The sequence below is a fragment of the Aplidium turbinatum genome, chromosome 7 (assembly GCF_918807975.1).
Source record: "Aplidium turbinatum chromosome 7, kaAplTurb1.1, whole genome shotgun sequence".
Taxonomy (NCBI): domain Eukaryota; kingdom Metazoa; phylum Chordata; class Ascidiacea; order Aplousobranchia; family Polyclinidae; genus Aplidium; species Aplidium turbinatum.
Genome location: NC_137478.1, coordinates 7041978 through 7067203, shown reverse-complemented (window position 1 = coordinate 7067203; position 25226 = coordinate 7041978). Strand labels below are relative to the sequence as shown.

Below are 25226 nucleotides of genomic sequence, written 5' to 3'. Positions count from 1 at the left end.
AACAATAAATAGCCTACTATTAAATATTAATACAGGTACTATAAAAATTGTTCAATGCCCTGTTTCACTCTAAAAGGGGAAACGAATTTCTCAATAGCCTAAATTTCTCAATTTTTGATTATCACAAAATTCACAATGAAAACAATACGGTTGTAAAACTTGGGATAGCAATAAAAATAAAATAGTAAACACAAACATCTTTTTTAGAAGCATTAAAACTTTGACCAAGTTCAAATGGTTTCAAGATTTTTGAAATAGGCCTAGGCCTACTGCATACTCTTTTTTGATTTCTTCATTGTCGTCAATTCTTCAAACGTAAAGTCAATGTTTAAAAAACCCTAGAAAAGTTCATAAAAAATTTTAAAATTGTTTTGAGGTGTTGCAACAGTGCCAAATTTTAATTAATGACAATCCTGTTTTGCTCTTAAGCACGTTAGGCCTACAATGCGTTTTGTCGCTTAATTCTTCCTTTTTCTGGATAAATTTTGCATTTCAGGCAAACATTGTTTTCATTGTATAAGCTCATAGTCAGAAAGGAAAACCAACTGAACTGAACTGAAGTGCTCTCTGCTTGCATGAAAGTGTAAGCGCTCTTTCTATTAGAGTTGGTTGTGATTGTTTGGAAAAAAGTGGGCTATTTCGGTGAAACTTCGTCAACATTTGTGCGGGGAGCGCATCGACTAGGAATACGTTCGAGTTGCTGCATTGTGTTCTGTAGCCTACGGTATTCTATCAACTCGTACTTTGTGGAGAACATTAGGGCCTAGGGGCATCTGACATAGCCTAAATAACTGCTTATTTTTTCAGTGTCTCCAAGATGGAGAAGCGTGGAAGCGGATGTTTTTGTGTATTCTGTTGTCGCGTTGATTTTTGTTGAATGAGTGATTAGAGTAGGCTATGTAGCTACCAGATTCATTTTTTCTTCAATGATTAGGCCTATAGGCTTAAAGTTATATTTAAATCGATGGAGGCACGTCCTTTAGTTTTAGTTCAGTTTGTTTTTATTTTTGACCGTTAGGCTACAACAAAAAAAAAATATAGGCTAGTAGGCTATATCAAACATAGCAGAGGTCTAGAAAAAAGTAGAAGCGACATAACGTGAACGTTATAACCAGTGGCGTACGCAGGGGGGGCCATTGGGCCCAGGGGCGCCGGAACGATTTTTGACTGGGGGGGCAAGATTACGAAAAAAGGGCACTTTTGTTTACTAAAAGGCCACATTTTTTTTTCAAGTTTTAAGATAAGATATAGCGACAAAGCTAATCTATCAGCTCACTATGTATTGAGTAATGATAGCGTACAAGTGTCCGGTATAAAAAAGAAGGGCATCATGCTATGTTATAATGATCAATCAATCATTTTATTTTTCGTCATTAACGCGTCCGGGACGAAAAAGATACTAACTACAAAAATCGATATAAACCTAACAGCACGTTAACGAACGGAAAAAGGTGGCAAAACCTTGAAAAGTTTAAAACGTGGCTGAATGAAAAATTATGTAGTAGGCTATATATTAGTAGTTAGCACGGCCACAAAACCCAAAAAAAAACAAATAGCAAAAAATAAAACAAAAACAGAGAGAAGCACACATGTAGTAATGAATGACAGCCTAATGAAAAGTGAAAAGTGTAACCTTCCTGTCAAGCCTTAAAGCAGCCTGCGGCCATGGCCGCTAAGTGGTGCTTGAATGACCGCCGGTGCTACCTCCTCAATCGGCCAAGTTTGGCCGCCGGTCTCTTCTATCCAATTATTTAATTTCGCAATAGAATGATCGTGGATTAACTGTCGAAAATATGTACGGTACGGTAGTATCAAAGAGTGACGCAGAATTAGGTCAGCGCGTCATAATCGCCACTGTTGCATTGTGCAGGAATATTTGTTATTGATGGAATATATCCATCTGCGATCACCAGCGCTGGAAGTCTTGTTTGTAATTCCCGACGTTTACTTTAACAAAGTCTTAATCCGAAGTGCTAATTTACATCGGCTGGCAATATTGTCGTTTTTATGTCGATTCGATGTTGTCAGACATTAAAAAGGAGAACTATGTTAGTTAGGAAGGAGAACTAGGTTAGGTGACATCCGAGGGGAAAACATTTTTTGATCACATTTTGCAAAAATTATGCTTCTTTTAGTAATGTCCTTCACATCATTAAAATACTTATTTTATTACCTTGCCATCACCGTCAACACATGTCGAACGTTATTTTTCGTTGCAAAAGAGAATTCTAGGGGAGTGGCGAACTTCTTTAAAATCAGCCACATTGGAGACACTCGTGCGAGTGTCGTTAGATGGTCCCTCAGTACTGGATTACAATCCCGATAAAGCAGTTATTGCGTGGTGCAACGATTCTATTGGACGTCACTGGACGTCACCATTGGACGTGACAAGGACGTCACCCAGGCCCAGACTTCAACAACGCTAAGTGATCATTTTTGCATTGTTTCCAGTTTAATTCTATTTACTTGTGCTATCGTTATTTTTATTTTGGCCTCCAAGCACTTTTGCTATGCCACCGGACAGCATCATTTTACAGGAATATTCATACCCACATTTTTGTTGAAAATGCTCTCAGAATGCACCAAATTCAAATTAGTTTTTTAAAATTTTCTGGGGGAGGCCCCCCAGACCCCCCGCCGCTGGGTGTCGTCTTAAGCGGAAACGACGTCGGGCTTCGCCCGCCGGCCGTCAAAACCCCCCTCTCAATATTCCTGGCTACGCTACTGTCAATGCCCCCCCCTTGAGAAAATCCTGCGTACGCCACTGGTTATAACGTGCGCGTATTTGTAACCTGCAGGTCGCTGCTGTAGATGAGGTATATTAACCAATCAAAAGGCAAGATTTATACAGCAGATTGCAATCATGTGACTCATACACGTAGGAAAGTAACTTAAGTGAACGCTTTACCATCGGCAACGTGGCCTAGCGGTTTGAGGGTTCGAAATTGTCATTTCAATGACGTAGGTTGAATTCTCACCCCTGCCATTACTTTTTTTTCTTCTGTAATTAGGCTACCAAACAAAGTTTAAAACAAAAATCAAGTCAACTGGTTCATAAGGAAAATTGTTCTATGTTAAAGTGTCTACAGGTCAAAACACTACATCTGCTTCAGCGACCTACAGTAGGCTATACAGATAACAAATATGTTAATCGAGTAACCGAGCGTGCTTGATACCGAAACGGGATAATATCAGTTTAAAATATGATTGTTGTTGTAGTTTTATGATTGTTGTTGTAGTTTTTCCTTCATGTTGTAGCTTTCACAAAGATAAAAGTCGTATTCGATATCTACTATTGTACAATTTTCTGTATGTGAAAGTGAAACTATACTGAAATACGCTTGATTGATAATGAAACAAGAATTTTTGCATGAGATGTTGGAAATTTATACGTATCTTTCTGTATTGGAAGAATTTTGAGGTTGTTTCGCTTAAAATTTCTTTGTAGACATATGGAAACACTGTCTTACCAAAGTTGCCAAGTTGGTAATTTTCCTGCCAAATTGGGCTCTTTGTGACTTTAGCTGGCGTTTTATTTTTTAGTTTGGCGAGTGGCGTTTTTTGGGCTCCTTTTGAATATGTTATTTTTTAATTTATATTGCATTTTCATCCATAACAAGCTTTCAAAATATCTGCTTGTTAGCCATATGTAACTTAAATTTAAATGAGTTTGAAACAATGCTTCTACGGTCAACCTGAGTATAATGTTGAGTGTTGAGAAATGAGCCTTATGCAATGTACGATTATGAGGCTTTCAGGCATCAGTAGTGAATATCTTAAACCATGGTTGGGTGAGTTTACTGATCACTGGTTTTCTGAAACCTAGCCGCAGAAGACAAGTAAAACTCACAAAAATGAACAATCTCTGTGTTTCCAAGCGTTGTGGTCATTTTAAATGTACGTAAAATACCTATATGCTTTGAAATATTTTTGAGGTATGCCTGCTTGCAATAAAAATTGGCTTGTTTTGCCAATTTTTGACTGGTTTGAAATTTTGGAAAATTTGTATCCTCTGGCAACTTTGTGTCTCACTACTCTTCCAAATTTCAAAAAACCTAAGTGGTAATTTGGTAAAAATTTTGTTTCAGAATTTTGTAGGATAAATAGGCTACAACTTATAAAAGACTTTTTTTAGTCAAAAGTTTAATTGATTGTGGGAAACTTTATTCTTGGACTGAAAAATCATGTATGAAAGCTTGATTTTGAATAGCCTACCTTTATTATCTGATGTGAATAACCTTTATTGGTGCCAAACTCCTGTGTTAATTTGAAATTCTTTTCATGTTGAAAACAATAAAAATTAAGTTGAATTGAAACTCAAAACAACTTGTCCTTTCCTTGTTATTGCATTGACACAACATTAGCTTAAAAGAAAAGCTACTCAAAAGTAATCGCTCAGAATGTGAAATAGAAGTGTTTTAACTTATTGCACAAGCAATGTCTGATGCTATGCAGTTTCGCTGATTTTGTAGCGGTAAGTTAGATTTCAAAAAGTGCTAACCTTAATTGGTATTGTAAGGTGTTGCGTGTTGTTACTAGGTAAAGGTGTTGTTATTTTAAGTGTTTTAAGGTGTTGCGAACGTGCCATAGCCTATTTTAAACTGATTGTCCTGCTTTGCTATCATGCACGTTATAACGTTCCTGCTTTGTTGTTTCTACCATGTATAGACCTCTGCTATGCTTGGTATATTATTTTTGTTGCAATGGTCAGAAATAAAAACATCTGAACCACATGATTGTCTCGCCTCCCTGTTAGTATAAGAACTTTGTACAAGTTTTACAATGTATGTATGTACTATGATAACATGCATATTTCAAACATGTGTCATTCTTATTTCTGGTAAATAAATCATTAATTAATTGATTGATAATAATTTGTAAAGGTTTTATTAACCCATATCCTCCTAGCGTCAGTTTAAACTGACGGCGCAAAAAAAGAGTTACAAGCATGTGGATGCCGATTGGAATCCAGTTTTTGGGTTAATCTGATAATGAAGAGTCCAAGGCACTACTAAAAGGATGAAATGCGGCAATTTTTGCAGTTTCAGTTGGTATATTGTCCGCAGAAGTAAAGAATTAATACCAAGTAGAAAAAACAGAAATCCGATGTTTGTGTCTAGGCTATAGGCTATTGTAAAACATATAGCAGTGAACCGGGTTATATAACAACAGTCAATTCAAGATGATTTATCAATTATACACTGTATTTTCAGTAAATTAGTACTAGTAGTTAGGGTATATAGGTTACCACACGGCAGTGGTATGATTTTATCATCTTAATTTTGCTTTTGAAATAGCATTATTTAGCTTGTTTGTAAAATTGCACTGTTGAGATAAAACATGTTTATTAGTTTTTAATACTTTTTATGGAAGTGTTTAATGTAGAATCATAGTTAAAAGTAAATATATATTTCATATAATAAAGTCAAAGTTTTTTCATGTATTTTAGCTTTCAGATTATTGATTAGTTCATTTTTATTTCATGTAGATTGATGGCATTATGAGCTCTGAAGAAACTAAAATACCAGAGCCACAGTTATTAGAAGTGTGTGATGCTGTTACTATAGATGCACAAGAAATACAGGTTGAGCAGGATAATTTTGCTGTTGCTGAGCCTTCCAGTTCTGATGGCTCTTGTTTTCCATTTGGATCAAGCTCTGCGATTTCCAACAGTACTAACCCAGTTTATTTGATGTTTGAGTCTTCCACTGAGCCCAATCAGTCATTTGTATACGAAGAAACCAAAGATTCTTCCCCAGAATCAAGAAAAACAGAGAAAAAATTGGAATCCTATTGTGATAATACAGGTCCATTGGGTGAATTGTATAGTGGCTACTACATATCATACTTGTAAATTTGTAGGCTAGTTTATACATATGTGTATCTGAGTCATTTATAAATAAAACCTTCGTTTCTTTTCTTTTTCCTTTCTTCATAGTTTTTTTAATTGTCAATTTTTTTCATAGTCAATTTTAATATTTGATTCTTGCAATATTCTCGGTATTTGGCCTATTTACCAAAACTATGAAGAAAGGAAAAATAAATGAAGGCTTTTAACATTAATTGACTTTTATCTATTTAATATGTAATTTTTGTTTGTTTTGGGCTAGTTGTACTGATATCAATTTTTGTAATTTTTTTGTCACAATCCAATGTGCTGAGAAGTCCTATTGGACGAAAATCGGTTCCACAACATAAATTATAACTTTTATTAAAATACTGTTGTGAGTGTTAGTCCAGCCAAATGATTTGAAGGTTTTGACTAGATAAAAACTATTGATTTGTTTTCTTAGTGATTGCTTCTGTATTAGGTAGATCGCCCATTTGAGGAAGTGTCTAAGTACCAGATTGCCTTTTCCAGTAATTTTTTTCCACTTTTGATCACAAAACGTAGCCTGATACACATATAGAAATTAAAGATCTATTTAGTTCTTTTGTCTCAAAATAAAAATTTTAACTAAAGGGTTCTTCAAAGTGTGCAGAAGTGAAAACGCTTAAAGGAGAAATTTTCATAATCTAGACTCTAGTTAGGATTACATACCGGTATAGCATAGGAAAAATTCCCAACTTTGCAACTTAATGTTGCTTTCTGGTTATGTTATTATATGTTTTCAAGTGCTTTACAGTCACAAACTTTTTATACTAACATTTTATATAAATTCTACATTATAAATCTTAATATTTACGTATCAGTCACACCTTGAATGTTGACAAAAATTAAGACTCCTGATTTAACACTTTTTGTATGATTCTTTATTACCTTAGTTGAAAAAAGGATAGAGTTTAAATCTGTAATGTACTTAATTACTGATGTACATAATTAACTATTATTAATAAAGGTTTGTTTACTTATTAATAGATGCTTTTTCTACTTTGGAAGACAAAACAATTGCAGGTCGATCGAGAACTGGTGCGACAAAATGCTTAGAACCAGGATGCAACTTCATGTATGTATGGTTTAGTTAACTGCAATTATTCACAAGGCTTTCCTGTTTACAAGTTTACTTTTACCCTACTTGTTGCTTTTTCACAGCAGAGAATTCAAATAGAGGAAATCATGACAACTTAACCATTGCTTACAATCCAGATACAACTGTCTACAACTAAAATTCATGCAACAATTTAAGATACAGTACTTACTAAGTACTATTTAGTTACACATACACGCGGCGCTGGTTTGGCTCTCGGGGTGAGTGTTTGAACAACCCATTTCAGGACTATTCTCCACTCAGCGGCACCAAGTGGATAGAATAATTCCTCGGCAACAACACTTCAACAATCGGAATCTTCACTTTGTCAATCTCGGTAACCGCCCTGCGTCGAAAGCCTCTACAAGTATGCTATGCAAAACTACCAGGAATAGCCTAAGATCAAGGCTTTGTCGTAACGTCAGTCAAAGGATGATTTAATTAATCATCAAGATAATTAATAAAGTGCTTCTGATGTCTCTTAAACCTTCATGGCTTCTTGATGTTAGGAAAATTGCAGATTTAAATTTTAATAGGATCCATGTGTAAGGATGCAACCAAGCGAATCAGTAAATAAAAGAAGCTGGTTTGGCAACTACATAAAATTTGTTTGTTAAAGCTTTCGCAGCCGTGAATGTGGTTTCATCAGTACTCTTATTCAAACGGAATATATTTGGATAAGATTTCGATGAAGTCACGTTTGTAGCAGCGAAAGCTCTACAAATAAATTTTATGTAATTGCCAAACCTGCTTGTTTTATTTACTGAGTGTAAGATAAGCTGGATAATTATTGTGGTGATGACTTGTTACATGAAAGTATTTTTGACAATTTAGGTGTTCTCGTATCCCAAAGCTACGAACTCATTTAGAAGAGGTTCATGGAATTCAGCAGGAGCGAAAGATGTTTGCATTCGCAAGTGAAGAGGGTAATAACAGCATACATTTTCTTTAGCTTATTGTAGCACAAAATATATATGTGGCGTGCTTAATACATAGCACTCTGTTGAAGTTTTTAGTCTGCTGCTGCACTTTGCACATGTTTGTAACTCTCCAACCATGAGAATGTGCAATATCGAATTTATTACTTTGGTCTTGACTCTTGAGTACTTTTTGAATGCTGGTAACCCATCTTTGTACAACATTTGTTAGATTATAACATGCAAACGTCCGCAAAGTAAGTTCAAACTCTAGTAGTTTTTCTTATTGTTGAAAAACGTTTCTTCAGACGTAGAAAGGCATTAGAACTGGCTAAATGCTTGTGCGTCGCATTTAATTGTGTGTTCTCCATTTAGCGGCACCCAGTGGGTTGAATACTTGACAAACAACAATACTTTGACACTTTGCTATAGAACTCGTTGGCAATACAGTTATATACTTTATGATATATCAAATGCATCAAAATAAGGTGTTGAACGTTGCTCTTGCATGTGGAAAAGTATTCAACTTTTGCAACGTGAATGTTTACGTGACAAACACACCGTGTCAGTATTCTTGTGTGTGGCGTTTTGTTATCAATAGTGATAGAGTTTTCGGAAAACCTCGGATCCGAATAGTGAAGGAATAGTTTTTGATGTTTTGCTTCTCGTACTGGTCGTGCATTTTTATGCCATTTCTTTCATAATTCTTAGAGTTCAACACTTGGTTATCTGCTGTGCAACGTGAGGCAAGATGTACGTACATGCGTCGCCGGGGATGGCAGGCCAATAAGAATGGAAGCATAACGGCCTGTTATTATTGTCACCGAGGGGGCGCCTACACTAGCAAGGCTACGAAGAAACAGGTCAAACAACAGGTAGCATATCTGACCATGCCAATGACCATTGTTCAAAGCAGTTTTTGTGGTTGATTTTTCAGGTGCCGAAATAAAAGATTGCTTTTGCTGATATTTTCAGTCCATTTTTGTTGTAAACTTGATCCAATATTTTGGTTGTGTGTGACACATGTTTTCTTTTATAGTTTTAACACTGCTGGCTGTATATTTTGAACTTGACCAAACCTGACATTATAATAACGTAATCGTTTTTCACTGTAAACGTAACACAGCGGCTCTTAATTGGCTGGAAATAAGAGAAATTCTACTGGTTTGCGTCACGTTTGTGGTTATTGAGTTGGTATTTTCAATTTAACCCTGCTGAGTTCTGATGTGGTCCTGTTTTCTCCCGAATCATTCTTCTTCATCGAGCATGACTTTCTACCTTCCTCTTCCAGTCTCCCACAAGTCAGCATACTTGTGAACTAAGCAAATGGTAGTTGAGCAAGTGACAACTGAGCTAGCAACATTTCAGCAAGTGGCTGAAGTTGACAAACTAAGTACCGTACATAACAACTGAGCAAGCCGAAGCTTGGCATGTCACAAGTCAGCAAAATCAGTTTATCAAGCGATGACCAAGCTAGTCAGAACTGACTACTGAGCCAGTAAACCTCATTTGCTGACTTGGCAGTAGCTGAAATGTACTTGCTGAGTTGTCGCATGTCGCCAAACACGTCACTGTTTGCAACATTTCTCCAAATCAACCTCTCTTTCTTGATTGTCACCATTTATAAAAGTAAAACATTATATTTTTGGCCTAGTTTTTGCGATCCTTTGACCATTGCCATAGAAAATGCCGTTCCGTTTCAGTCGGCCTCTTTTCGGCGATAATCGTACTTTTTTTTCTTTGTAATGATTGATGCTGTTATTTCAGTCATCACCTCGCTAGTAATATGCCGTTTGAAACAGGGCTCTTGTAAGACTGGTGTGGAGTGCACTTCGTCCATGAAAGTAACGATGTGGACTTTGCCTGAGTCGGAAACTGATGAAGCAAGCACTGACGAGGCCAAGCACGTGCAGGTATGTTGAAGAAAGTAAGAAACCTTTTGAAATACAATTTCAGCATTATTTTGTTCGTCTTAATTTTCCTAAATTGTGTAGAATTTCAAGTTTTGTTAAAAGCGCTTGAGGTAACAATTTTCATTGACATCAGAAGTAAACCTATCTTGAATAAAGCATAAGCCATTTAAAAAAGTTGATGTGAAATTTATTTTTTCAAAATCGAACGTAGTTTCAACAAATTTCTATTTTAACGACTTGACTTGCTCGTGAAATGCTTCACATGTGAAATTTACTGGCGTCCATCGTGTATTATCAGTGGTATCACAAGCCAATCCCAAACACCCTCATTTTTGACTGGCAACACCGCTCTTACAAGCACATGGCAAGGATCTTTTTGACTTAATAATCGCCTACGAACAATTTGACTTTATCTTTTCAACTGATTCATTTCTGCCGAAGAATCGAAGATACCTTGTTTCGGTCACATTGCTTTTCCATGAACAGGTCGAAGCCTACTTGCAGCATTACGGTCACAACCTCGATTTGAACCATACGAGGATCACACCATTGGAACGAGATGATATTGCCAGGTGTGGTGGGTTTTGACATGTATGCAAACAATTGATTTGTCAAGCTCAGGGTTGCCAGGTGGCCTAAAATTCGGACATAAACGGTAAATGGGTTCATTGGGTTAAACATAAACGGTTAACGGCCCATGGGTTTAATAAGCGGGGACTACTAACTGTAGGTACCCGGTCAATTGGTCGAAAGACAATTGGTCGACAGTCATTTGGTCGACAGACATTTGGTCGACAGGACGTTTGGTCGACAGACATTTGGTCGACAAGACATTTGGTCGACAGGACATTTGGTCGACAGGACGTTTGGTCGACAGACATTTGGTCGACAGACATTTGATCGACAGGACGTTTGGTCGACAGACAATTGGTCGACAGACATTTGGTCGACAAGATATTTCGTCGACAGGACATTTGGTCGACAGAACGATTCATTTTAGGGTTAGGGTTAACTAACCCTAACCTAACCCTAACCCTAGCCCTAACTCTAACCTAACCCTAACCCTAACCCTACCCTAACCCTAACTGTAACCCAAATGTCCTGTCGACCAAATGTCTTGTCGACCAAATGTCTGTCGACCAAATGTCTGTCGACCAAATGTCTTGTCGACCAAATGTCTTGTCGACCAAATGTCTTGTCGACCAAATGTCCTGTCGACCAAATGTCTGTCGACCAATTGTTTGTCGACCAAACGTCCTGTCGACCAAATGTCTGTCGACCAAATGACTGTCGACCAAATGTCTTTCGACCAATCGACCGGCCACCTAACTGTATAAGCTAATGAAGCTTAAATTTACTGAACTGGACAGAGTAAGAAAATGTATGAGGCATAAGCTATATGTAAGCATGCTGTCCACCTATGCAGGAAACTTAGCAGCGGAATGAGTCGAAATAAAATTATGGATGAAATCAGAGGAACTCTGGACACAACCATGACTCCACATAGATTGCACTTGATATCGCTGCAGGTAATGCTCCGTTGAAAGGAATAATTTCACAGCATTTGAGAGATTAAAACACTAATGGCTCTTATTTTTCATTGCAACATCTTGCTATCTTAAGTTGCACTCGTATACCTCATGTAAAATCATTCAAACAGCTCTATGTTTATTAGAAACAGTGAACTTGAACGCTGAAAGGTTTCTTTCAAAGATACAGTGTTAGCGGCGCAAGTTTGTATCTCTTGTTTCAAAAATACTCCCTTCCTCATCAGCTGATCCAAAATTTTCGCTCTTTTTTTCCTTCTGGAGGCATTGTTTCCTCGCTTACATATTTTCTTCAGCATAATCACTTACTTTACTTCTGTATGTTGGAGCTTTTTAACTTGTTAAATGAAACCGTGACAGCATTAACGGTTTTCATAGGTCACATTTCTGTATTGTTTAGGACCTTTATAACATCGAGAAGCGTGAGGGGTTGAAGAGTCAAAGGAAGAAACAAGGCAATGATGAAGGAACCACAGTCCAGGCTTGGATCCAAAAGATGCAGAGAACGGAAGCCAATCCTGTCCTCCTCATCAAATATCAACAAGAGAAAGCTACTGAGGTAGGCTATGAGTATGCACGCACTAGGTTTTTCTGGCCTAAAAAATCACCAACTACAATATGAGATCAGAGAAAAAGGTGCATAAAATTATATCTGCAAACTATTGATCTCACCAGAATACCAGATACGAACATCCACCGACGAAAAGCAAAACAATTTTGCGATTGATAGTTCTTATCTTCCAAGCGACAATCGCTTATCAGTTAGGCCTAGTGCCCACAGCAACAATATTCGTTTGCGGCGTACATTATGATCCGCAATACTATACATCTTCTACGTCGGTAATAAAAGCTAGACATCATACTTAAAGGCCTACTAAATGAAAATTTCAAACGGGAATTAAGCATTAAAATGCGTAAACTGAACACTCAAGAATACATTTCATAAAAAATTAATGAAAAAAAAAAATGTTTTCAATGGCGCTGGCAAGGCGCAAAGTCCAGTGTTTCATTTATTTTTTGCAAAATGACCAAGAAGTGGAAAAACTGCTTGAGAATACGTCACCAGCGACTAGCAGTAGCTGTAGCGATATCAAAAGTCTTTTCGCGCGTTGGTTGGAAAGTTCAGAGGTGTTGCGTTCCAAGAATTTTCACATTGATTCAAGGCCTGGACAGTGGACACGTTGAATCCATGTAAAAAATGCTGATTACTCCACGCCTTCTGAATTTCCTAGCTTTTGTCGTATCCAGGCTTACACCAGGTGGTTGAAAATTTAGATTAAGTGGACGGGAAGGCAAGGAAGCCAATCTTCGTGTCCACCTTCAGGCATGCCTTTAAGTGTCCTGCCAAAGACACAGCCGCATGCTCTTGAGCGGTGTCGAACCGGTGCCCTTTCGATTGCCGTTCTAGGGCTCTCACCACTCGGCTATGCAGCCGAATTGCCTAGCTGAAATCGTTTCACATGCCTTTGTGGAATTTGCCTTTAAAAACTTGTTTTTTTTACATTGATTGAAGGCCTGAATACGTTAAATCTATGTAAAAGAGGCTGATTTACTGTTTGAAGAACAAGATCTGCCATTTGAAACTCACGCAGTAAAAACTCTTGCCCGATCAGCTGATTGCTAGTCGCCGGTGACGTAGACTGTATAATCGCACGCTTCGCTGCTCAAGCCCATTCCCGTTTTGAAAGCTCAGACAGAAGCACGCGTGAAATGGTGATCAGACCGCAATGGGGCCAAACTTTTTTTATGGTAGCATGTTAAACACAAAGAACGTGGAAAATCGCCAAGTCAGGTTTTTCCTTTAGTATGACTTTAACATCAGGAGGTATTCTAGTAGCCTATAGTCACCAGAAGAACGCAAGTAATTTTATTTATCAACAGCCTGGTGAACAGTTTCACTCTGTTTTTACATCTTCTACGTCTTTTGGTTTTATCCACACCCACCGTTTCCACACACACGGTTTGTATCTGTACTGTGGCCTACCATGTCAAACACTCAATGTAACTCAAAGTGTATTTCATAAATTTATTTGCTTTTAATGCAAATTGTGCATTGAACTCTTTGTCCAACTTAGTTTGTTTGTGCTAGCTTTGGTAGTTTATCTTGGCGACACAAACAACTACTGGACGTATTTAAACAAGCGCAGTGATGTTCAGTCTTTTTTTCTGCTTGTTGTCCCACTAGTATGCAGTCGGTATTTTTCCCTGAACACTTCAATGACAGAAATTTAACATATTCTACTCGTTAAAAATTGGCAAATTTTTGTTAGATATGCTATATTAACGTCAAGTAACGTATTAAAAGCGTCGCTGACGTTTTCAACAATTGCTCGCATTCAATAGTGTTTGGATTCCAGGCGTGCTCCTGCTTAAGTGACGACGACTTTATTCTCATCTTGCAAACTCCTCTTCAAGCAAAGATGCTGCGGCGACATGGTCCTCATCAATGCATCTGCATGGACATCACCCAAGGAGACCAAACAAGCAGTGGAACCAAAAGTAAGGACATCTCTTAAGTGCCGAGGTCATCTTGAACATATCCCATATTTCAACAACTATGGAAACTTCAATCTCTGTAACCGACCTTGTGTCAGTGGTTCAATGCCTTTTGAAGTAAGCAAAACTACCAGGAATAACTTATCAGAGGCTTTGTCAGTCCTAAGATAAAGATTCAAAACTAAACCAAGTAGTCAGGTAGTGCTGACGCCAGGAAGATCGCTCCTTCTCAACTCGACTTTTTAACCCTTTAAGGGATATAATATTTCTAAGACTGTTTTTTTCCAAATAAATATGTTTTGTAGTTTAAAATGGCAACTTAAATTGAATTTAAGAATTTTTTTTTTAATTTGTTTGTTTGTTTATTATAAAACGGTATGGTACATATGTGTACCATTGTCCCTTAGGGGAAATTTTATTGATAGCTCTTTTGATTATAGTTGCTTCATATGAGGAGCCCTATTGTTTTTCATAAGCACTTTCGCTTTACAGTTTTGTGATTTTAAAGATTTTACCCACACGACTATTCAATGTTAGGAATGTTGGGGGTCAACTCAGCCCCATATTTACCCCTTTTATTATGAAAATGTTGTTTCCACGCAATGTAACTTGATGATAGAAGTCAGGAATTCCCACATTTATACAGAAACATCTTCCAAGTATAATGGTGACAGTTCAGTAAAGTCAGCCACACTCATGGTACAACGAGAAGCAATTTCTACCACTTACATAGCACAGGTGGACATTGCATTCAACACATATTGGGGTTCAACTCAAGCCCATATTCACCCCTTTCATTATGAAAATGTTGTTTCCATGCTAAATAACTTGATGATGGAAATCAGAAATTACCACAATCATACAGAAACAACTTCCAAGTATAATGGTGACAGTTCAGTAAAGTCAGCCACACTCATGGTACAATGCGAAGCAATTTCTACTATTTACATAGCACAGGTGGACATTGCACTCAACACATATAGGGGGTCAACTCAGCCCCATATTCACCCCTTTTATTATGAAAGTGTTTTTCCATGCAAAATAACTTGATGATGGAAATCAGAAATTACCACATTCATACAGAAACAACTTCCAAGCATAATGGTGACAGTTCAGTAAATTTAGCCACACTCATGGTACAATCAGAAGCAATTTCTACCATTTACATAGCACAGGTGGACATTACACTCAACACATATATTGTTTGTTCTGTTTTGGAGTTTTTTCCGGTGCAATATTTGCATATATGTACATAGGCTATTAATATTTTATAATATTAAAGAGCTACGAATCAGCAACAACACGAAAACACACTGCCTACAGGCATCTCAATAAGATCTGAAAAGTTATCTGATATTTCCCCTAAGGGACAATGGTACACATATGTACCATAAAATTTATATGATTTTCTTCAATACTAAAATACTTTCAACAATGGTAAAAACGTTTATTTATTACAATACAACAACTATCCTTTATGTTTCGGAATGAAATAGAGCAAACTGCTGCTTGTTGTTTCCACAAACATGCCGTGAACAGACTTCACCGTGGTACTGCGCTAACTGCTCAAAAACCAACCTATGAAATGTGTGAAAAATGATCCAGAGTTTCAAAATTATAATTTTATATGGAACAATCAATGTAGCAGAATACCATCAAAACGTAAAATTAAAAAAAAAATGTTTATTTTGGTTGCGTAAGTCCAAAATGTTTATGGTACACATATGTACCATTGTCCCTTAAAGGGTTAAGTTGTCTTTACTGCCTCGATCACACGCTTAGCTTATTATTCACGTATTGGATGTCTTCAATAGGTTTGACTTCAGCGAAGTACGGTATCTTGAGTTTAGGTTTACGTCGCTACTTTGACGGCATTCATTGAGTGATATTGTTACATTATGTCATTGTAGTTCCCGTGAAGTCCGATGTTATGGACTATGACGTTTAGTTATTCACAGTTGGACGTTGGACACTGCCCAGACAGGAGATCAATCGTTTGTTTTTACATTGATTGGACGTCTGTAGACGTTGAATCAATGTGAAAAACGGTTGATTTGCTATCTGAGATGGTTAAAAGTTTCATAAATTCCTGTTTATACTTGCAACAATACTTTTGTTTGGATACCACGCACTGAGTCTTTACCTTGAGGCGTGTTTTCTAGATGATCCTAACTTTTATTTGATGAGTCTTGAGGTCCTCATCCCTAGCCCTGGGAACAAAGAAGAGGTCTTCCCTGTTGCGTGGTTTGTATCCAACCGCAAGGACAGATCAGTTGTCGAAATCTTCCTGAAGCAAGTCAAGGTACAATCATTTAACCCTTCAAATTCTCCTTTTTGTGTCAAGTCTTGTTGATGTTAAATGGATCCACAAAATACTTTCATCACTGAAGGAATCGTGTTTTATTCTTATTCGTGAGATTTTGTAACTTGCTTACTTTAAACGTGATTTAATACAAATTTAGCAGAACAGCTTCCCCTTCGGCGAATAATTTCTTGTTGAGCTTAGGGTTGCGTTGTTTTAATTGAAGTACCTCGTGAATTCTGACTTCAAACTCTGATTGACAGTTTCGAATTATTTTTTGAATGAATCCAACGTAAAATTGACTTTAGAATAAATGCTGCTGTCATGTTATATACAGGGTGAAGAGAAAGTCCTTGGACCAACTTAAAGCGATTTATTATTGAAAATAAATAAAATTTCATCAAAAAGGTATCACAATGGGAGCTTACAATACTAGAAATAAATTTATTTATTTTCAAAGTGGCCGCCCTTTACTTGGATAACTCTCTCAATTCTTTGTTGGAAGTTTTCGACCGAGGTACGTAGCTCATTCTGGGGTATTTTGGTCCGTTCCCACAGGAGTGATTGCTTCAGAGCATCAACACTTGGGTGAGCAACGGAACAGGTCTTTGCATCCAATAACGACCACACACAAAAGAAAGTCCATGTGATTCAAATCAGGCAATGATGGAGGCCACATTTCCTTGCTCCAGAATCTTGGAAGTTGACGTGAGCACCAGTCTTGAGTCTTTCTTGCGGTATGGGATGGTGCACCATCTTGTTGGAATGTAAAGGGCTGATCTATGTAGTGTTTATTCATCTCTTCAAGGGCTGGAACCAAAATATCGTTGATGTAGCTATCTGAATTGATTTTAACCCCTTGTTCCACGAAAATCAGTAGAGTCTTCCAAGTGTTGGAGATTGCGGCCCACACCATGACAGAAGACGGTTTTTGACGGCGGTAAACTGTCCTCACAGAATCTTTAATATCTGCGGAAGACTGCATAAATTCTATCATTCTGATTATTGAACTGAACTGATTATTGAACTGACCTTCAATTGTGAAGTTTTTCGTCTGAAAAAATGATAACTTACCCTGCCATGCCTGCCTTCAGATCTCTGAGAAAAATCTGTGCTCTTTCATATCTCTTTTGCTTTTACAGAGATGTACGCTACTGTTTTCTCATCTTGTAAGAAGACTGCTGAAGATCCTTTTCCACAATGATTCTCATTGAAGCATTGCTCACATTTCATGTCTTCAATATGGATTTGTTTGGGTTTCTCCTCACCTCTTTTCGGACAGCCTTAAACACTTTCTTTGTTCGAGCAGTGCGAGGTCTTCCACTCCTAGGACGATCTTCAGATATACCAAATTCCGTAAATCTGTTTACAACATGATAAACAGTGGATTTGGCAACTTTTAAGAGCTTAGTGATCTTAGAGTTGGTTTTCTCCGCGCGGTGGAGCTGAATGATGGCTTCTCTTTGGCTAATTTTAGACCTTACAATTAATGCTTACAATTAGACCTAAATTTGAGAGAGTTTAGCAAGATAATTCACATACTGTGTTAAGAAGCATATACGTGACATTCAATAATCAATATGTTTAATCATAAAATGAAAACAGTCCAAGGATTCTCTGTTCACCCTGTAGGCTATGCTCTTTAATTGCATTGTGTTTAATGACATATGTTAACCTTAGATGCTCCTTGGTTTTTGTAGCCAATTGCTTTCTTTCCCTTAAGTTATTGCTTTGCTTTCTGAATAAACATTTTTTAAATATTAGTTCATAAAACGTTTTATCGATTTGAAACATTGATGGATAATATTGAATCAATGCAAAGCCCCTGTTTTCTGTCAAGCAACAACTTCGTCGGCCAGATCCCACTTTATTTGCAATACCGTATTTCCTCAGCCATACAATACATTTCATTAACCAGCAGCAAAACAAGAGCATTGTTTTAATCCATTGTTAAATGAATTGAGCAATAGTACCATCAAGAAGCCATTGAAGGGTTCATAAATTCGAGGGTAGCTATTTCTAGTCTAACCCACTGCGCATTTGATGAAATTTGCGCACTGCACACATGCACATTTGATGCACACTGCGCATTCGACTGCACATAGATTTTACAACACTGAGTACTGCAATGGCGGGTAAATCGTTGAAAGGCAATGTTTTTGTTTTGCAGAACAACCTGTCCGACTTGATCCTAACCCCTTCATGCCTTTTGTTGCCAAGCAACTTGATCACAGGGGGGTGTGATTGGTTTGCTATTTGGGTGTCAACGTTTGGTTCCGGGCCTCGGAAACTCTTATGCGGGTGGCATGTTATGCGTAAGTTTGTGTTGATGATTATTTGCATGTCAAGCTGTCAAACATGTAGTTTGCTTACGACAACAGCTTTATATAAGAGGTTGAAGTTTGTTTACTAAGTTTGTGGCCCCTGTTTGATTATGGGTCCACGTCTTTTAGGTGCAGACAGTTAGGTGCTTCCCAAGTAGGTGCGCGCGCTGTGGCGGCAGAATATGTAGGCGCAGCGCACTGTGGCGCCCGGTCATTTAGGTGCTATTCGGTGTGTTAATTTACATTCATAATAATTATTTATCAGAACTGCTTAATTATAAATGCGACAGTTCTCCCTGCTTTGTTACAAAGCGAATCTGACTTTGAAACATATCAGTGTGCAGTGCATGACTATGCAAGTACAGCCGAGAACCCACTTAGCAAGCTCTCTTTGTTTTAGCAAGCTTCTTTTTTCTATTATCTTTTGAACTTAATGCTTTAGCCAATCGTGCAGTAGCTTAATTTAGTTAAGTCCTACAAAACGTGATGCAGATTGCATAACAACTAACACCGACATTGTTCTCCTTCGGAATAACAACGTTATTTAGATTTACTTAGCTCGTCAATCATTTCCTGCCCTGTGTTCTTTGTTTTGCATAGTTACTTTTGCGCATTTGACACTAACTTCAACTGCCACCCTTCCGCACAACACCCACCGTACTTTCATTTCACAACTCTCACAGACGAATGGAAGCAACGTATTCAGCGCACCGTCGTCAAGAATGCCACTTTTGAAGCCACAAGGTTCCTGAGTAATCTGCGGCTTGTTGTCCAGGAACCTTCCCTGGAGAGATTCATGAAGCATCTTCAAGACTTTGTTGAGCAACTTTCTAAGGTTGGTTTGGTTTTGGTTTTGAATCTTTATCTTCGGACTGACGAAGCCTTGATAGGTTGTTACTGGTAGTTTCGCATACTTGTAGAGGCTTTTGACGCAGAGCCGGTTACCGAGATTGATAGAGTGAAATTTCCGATTGTTGAAGTGTTGTTGCCAGGGAATTATTCCATCCATTAGGTGCATTTAGGTTAGGAGTAGGTAACGTGGAATTTTTGTTTGCTTGCTGTTGCCAACGGATTGAAATGTGTAGAAGCGCCACATTACAATTTACAACTAAGAGTTTGCTCATTCTAGGCAGTAGCCGGAATTGTTACATTGTTTAAAGGGAGAGTGGTTAGACTGAAGGGGTACAGCTGCTGACTGTGACTTGGGTGTGAGCTGTCGATGATTTAAAGGGAAATAGAGCATGGTAGTAAATCCAGCTGTTAATCGGTTGGAGTAGGTTACGCTTTACAGCTCCTATTATTAGTGAACAGAGAGGATATATGTATTTCCCCTCCTAAGGCGCGAAACTGGGTGGATTGACTTGAATTCTTCAGACTTTTTGGTAAGAGTCCCTCGCAGGACACCACGCAGAGGTTGTTCTCGTCCAGGATCCACCACCACGGCCTACGAACTACATCTGATAGAGAAAAACCAGGACAATGAATGTCGGTTGTGCGATTAGGAAGATTAGTCGGTAGAACATCTCTGACTTCGATAGTCAGCACTGATAATGGAGAGGCACCATCAACATCCGGGTCAATCCTTTGGAAAACTCTCTGCCCTCCAGAAAGCAAACCTAGCACTGCTGAGGATCATCCTCAAATGCCTTGAGCAAAACAACAAAAGCACCGCATAGCATCGTTGGTCAATTTGTGACCGGTTGCATTATTTTTATGCTATTGCTTTTTTGATTAGGATGACGCCTGTATTTCATACGCCAAGTTCTTCAAACTGCACTACATGGAAAAGCCTGAAATATGGGCCCGGGCTTACAGAAGCGAACCTCAGGTAAAGGCGGAAAGCCTATTCGAAGACTATCACGCTAAAATATCACGACACATCTATCAAGAAGGTTTTAAACGAAAACAATTGGACGTTCTTATTAAGGTAAGCATTTTGCTTGAAAAACAAACTATATTTCTTTATTATTTAAAGCAAAAACAGCTTAAAAGCAACAAGAAGAAAAAAGCTTAACAACAAAAGCTTACAATAAAAAGCTTAAAAGCAAAAAGCTTACTACTATTTTATCTTGGCGACACTTTCTTGATCATACAAGGTCCAGAAAAACATGGCACCATACGTGTTGTCAAGCCCTAATCTGTGCCCGCATGTTTTAATTTATCGAAGTTTTTTTTTCATTAATAATATATTAAAATTGTTTGTAATAGCCATTTGTAAATTGCAAAGGAATGTTTCACGCCACTGCAAAAAAAATCATCATACTGGGATTTGAACTGTCGGCCTATGTATTACACGTACACTGCTTTACGAACCTTCTACCAGGAAAATGTTGTTTTTTCTTGCAAGAGGAGCTTAAGGCACAGTCAGTTATTAATTCCAAACTAGATTTGATTTTATTTGTACAGACGTTGATGAGGCATTCACGCGACAAAGCTCTGAACAAATTACGTCAGAGCTATAAGCAGTCCAGTGACGCAACCATCAAGCGAATGACGTCATCGAATCACTGGGACAGTCTGAAATTACCTGTCAACTTCGTTTCACCTCATCAGGTGAGCTGCTCTTCTCAAGCGACCAAACTTGAAAACGAAATTCCGTAACTGCTCACGACCTTGCCAAGCGCTTGAGGAAAAAAAATCTTCCTTAAGTTTTTTGTGATGTGAATTTATTTGTGTTGGGTTTTGGTGCTGTTTAAAAGAAAATGTAAAGTTTCGTTATCTTTTATAGACATTATTCATGTTAGTGCAATGGTGAATCGTATGAAAAGGGTGCCACACTTCACTGCAAGTGATGGCTTTCGAGCAAACAAAACTTTTTATTCAGTAATGCTAGTAGATCATACATCTCACCTAATCACCTAGGCCTAATGCATCTCACATACACATACATCTCACATACATACATCTCACCTAATGCATCTCACATACATCTCACCTCACCTACAAATCGTACAAATCGGTCCGCCCCCATAGCTCAATTGGTTAGCGTCTCACTTCTGGAACGAAGAAACTTCAACATCAATAGCGGCGCTGGTTCGACTCTCGGGGTGTGCGCTTGAGCAACGCACGTTAAGGACTGCTCTCCATTCAGCGGCATATAATGGATGGAATAATTTCTTGGCAACAAGACTTCAACAATCGGAAACTTCACTCTGTCAATCTCGGTGACCGGGCTTGCGTCGGTGATTTAAAGCCTCTACAAGTATGCGAAACTGCCAGGATTCAGCTCTGCAAGAAGCTTTCCCAGTCCGAGGATAAAGATTCAATCAATCAATCAAAACCTGGTGCTTTCATAACTGCATTGTCTCCTTTGTAGGACTTGCACACGTGGTCGGTGATGTCTGTAATTGACAGTGTACGAGCTGTAGAACAACCTCTTCAATCTGGTCAACCCATGAGGTTAAAAAAGGTAAGAAAAGTTCGTAGTGTCCTGTAGTGTATAATTCGGCGGAAGCGGTTCTATTGCTTGTGTTAGGCTCCTCTTGATTAAGGGGATTGTCAACCTGGCACCGTTGATCCTATCCCTTGAACGAAAAAAGGTTGTGGAATTCCTTATGAAATAAACAACCCATCAGTCTTTAAAATTAGCAAAATTTTGTGTCACTGAGAAGTACCTTTTCGGTTTTAATCTTCAGTGTGTTTCATACTCTCTAGGTGGCGGTAGAGTACATTGTCACGTGCACTGACGTCGATCGCTGCCCAGCGAGGATGATGTGTGCTTACCGATGCGATGACTGTGGGATATGCTCACATCACTTTGCGTGCTCATGCCAAAACGAGCAGGTAAGATTGATCGGGTCGCGGTGAAGGAAGTCTCCGTTAAGATGCACGTCAAGCGAAGTACGGTATCGCATCTTTAATTTGGACGCACTATGAACTATTTCAGTTAAATTTTTTTTATTCTCATCTCTGTGTCGAGCTGCGCGCCTGAGGAGCGAAAGCGCTTGCGCGTCATTCTGTTCAACACCTATCGAGCTGTGGCTTAGCTTAAGATCGCAGCTGTGTTTTTTAAAAGACATTTAATGCTTGCAGATGGACATGGTAATGAATTGGTTTTCTCGCCTTCTCTTTCACTTAATCTAAATCTTCACCCGTCGAGCATAAGCTTAAATATGGTGTTTTGTATGCACTGCAGCACAGCGCCTGTAGATTCTTAGCAACAGATGTTTTAAAATTTGTTATTTAACAACTCTGCATTAATCGTACACCATCTGACACACAGTAACCTACTGTGTTATCTGTTATGAAAATACTTGGTTGTCATAGGAATTGGTGTGTTCTTGTATCAAAAGCGTCATTTCCCAGTTAAATATTTAATCTTTTGACATTAAACGCCGCTTACAAATCGTAAGTCTACCCAGTACTTTATAACACTATGTAGCAAACACCATTCGATCATGTTGGGTTATATTACAGAAAAACAAGTCTATACCTTGTGAAGGCTTACAAGTGTTGTGCGAGCATTGTCATCTGGTGCTGCGTTTCATGCAGAAAAACAATCTCACTGTGGAATCTCTATTCTCTGCACCAACCACTGCGCAAGCGTCAGAAAAAGACAAAAACGGCGACGACAATTCATCCCAAAAGATAATTGTTATGGTGGTAGAAGACGAAACAGATTCAGATTTAGTCGAGTCGAATCAAGCTGAAACCCTGAAGGAATTTCCCACGGATCTACCATCAGAAAAAGCTGCTAACTGTGCAAGTCAAGACGATGCTTACGTAGCCCACGGTGAAGCCGTGTCAGACACAACGCTTTATACTTTACCTTTATCAAATTTACCAACAATAGCGACCTCAGACCTTCAACTACCAATACAAGCAACTGATTCATCATTGGCGGCTAGTAACTCCGTGAAACCCGACTCTATCACGCAACAAAGCGTCAGTAAGGACGTTTATGACATTCTCACAACTACTACTACTAAAGCAAAGCATCCAACGCGTGCCTTGCGATCAGGTCGTTCAAACACTTCAATAAGCGGGATCTATTTGAAACATAAACTTCCGTGCAGTGAAGACCACTCGAAGACTAGTGATTCACTTAAAAAACGTTTTAATTTAAGGAAAAGTTGTTCTTGAAAAGAAGTGAGCCGAATTTCACGTGAAAATGTACCAGTTCCCAGACAGCAATATCCGTCATTTTACATTAATTCAACGTCTGAGGACGTCGTCATCCGAAAAATGTAAAAAAAATTTACTTTCTGGTAATCAGTAATCACCACTGTTTTAGATGACTGTTTTCTATGTGAAGTTTAAATAGATATTGTTTTAAGTTGACATGTTTCTGTTCGCACAATTTTTTTTTTCTAGTTTGTAGACTTCAATATGAAATATTTGTGGGAAAGGAATAAAACATTGTATTTTCATTCTGCATTTTTCACATGTTTCCGTAGTGTCATTACACCAACATGGGCACTATTTCGAATACCAACAAGAAAGGATCTTGGATTTTTTGCCACAATGCGGTAAAAAGACTTTGTGATGTAAATGGTTGTGCCATGATGTAGTCGTTTAACTTATTGGTAACGCTAGCTTTCTGCACGTGGCTTTAACTACAAGGAACTTGACATTTTCTCCTGGCAGCTCACTCGATGAAGACGTGGCTGAGTCAACGAATGAGCACATGATCTAAGGACAATACTTCAATTTTTGACTTGTAAAGCTCCCATTCATCGACACGCGGGTGGTCGTATCTGTTAGTATTTTTGAACTGCCCTTATAAAACTTGAAAACATATTCTAAGGATAAACGTTTTCAATAAAGTTAACGCATGAATCGGTTTAGCCTATGGCATGCATGTAGTAGCACACGGAAGGGAGGTCAAAACCCTCCGTGGAGCTTGATATATTGAAATCTTCTGTGTAGCCTACTTCACTGCGTGTTGGTCTGGGAAACCGCGAAGGTTGTGAGGCGCGTGTGTTTCCAAAACAATATGCTTGGACTTCACAATGGTCTATCTGGGAAAACTTTCAACTGGAAATCTGCGTAAGGTTAACTGAAGAGCAGTGCAAAAGCCTATTCGTAAAAAAGCACAGGGTATAACCTACTGTCAGATTTGCGAAAATGATAAATAATACACAACTTACAAAATGCTAATCTTTATTCTACCATAACATGAATTATCAACATCAAAATTGGACGAGAGGTACAAAATTGTTTATTTTTCTATGAATACATTCCAAACAGCCTGCCGAGAGGAATCTACATCTTTATCCTCTTTACAAATTTGAGATGTAGTATCCTTAGCTGATCGGTGGTTTAGCAGCCAGGATCTTACATTTTTTTTAACGGTAGGCCTAAATTGAGCCACAGGTGGTCCATTGCAATTAATGAACACCAAACAGCTCACATTATCAGTGAGCAAAGATGCTCTTAAACTTGTGATAATATTGTTCTTTAAACTGAAACCACGTTCACATTTTACTGTAGAACAAGGTAAAGTTGAAATAACTGTCAAGAGAGGCTTCAAATCATTGGGCACAATTTCAAATTTTTCACTAAAGTCTGTTAATCCTTGGATTGACTGCATTTCATCAGTGTCAAAGCGTCTACAAATTCTTCTCACCTCTGCTTTTCCATGACTCAAATTTCCTTATATCATTTTTTCAGGTTGCAAGTTATCAATATTAACCAGTAACTGACCATTGTCAGTGTCGGCATTAGCGCAAAGTTTCATTTGCATTCTGCAAACAATGCTCTGAATGAATTGATTGAATGATAAAACTCGCAGAATGGAATCAAGTTCATGGTACACCC

The 25226-nt window shown here is 38.2% G+C and overlaps 1 protein-coding gene across 1 annotated transcript; it reads left to right on the top strand.

The window, feature by feature from the left end:
- Positions 1-5561: 5561 nt before the first annotated feature.
- LOC145774334 (uncharacterized) lies at positions 5562-24233 on the top strand. Its single transcript, XM_082585559.1, has 17 exons — positions 5562-5807; positions 6860-6947; positions 7803-7894; positions 8597-8760; positions 9688-9798; positions 10285-10370; positions 11225-11327; positions 11746-11904; positions 13703-13844; positions 16004-16143; positions 18314-18458; positions 19151-19302; positions 20203-20394; positions 20874-21020; positions 21784-21876; positions 22122-22250; positions 22884-24233. Exons 1-17 carry the CDS (start codon positions 5693-5695, stop codon positions 23547-23549), a joined length of 2724 nt encoding a protein of 907 aa, XP_082441685.1. The 5' UTR covers positions 5562-5692; the 3' UTR covers positions 23550-24233.
- The last annotated feature ends 993 nt before the right edge of the window (positions 24234-25226 follow it).

Excerpts from the sequence above, each read along its gene's own strand:
- LOC145774334 (XM_082585559.1), top strand. The coding sequence starts at position 5,693 with ATGTTTGAGTCTTCCACTGAGCCCAATCAGTCATTTGTATACGAAGAA. Across the intron at positions 5,808-6,859 it reads ATCCTATTGTGATAATACAG|ATGCTTTTTCTACTTTGGAA; the intron begins GTCCATTGGGTG and ends ACTTATTAATAG. Across the intron at positions 10,371-11,224 it reads GAACGAGATGATATTGCCAG|GAAACTTAGCAGCGGAATGA; the intron begins GTGTGGTGGGTT and ends CCACCTATGCAG.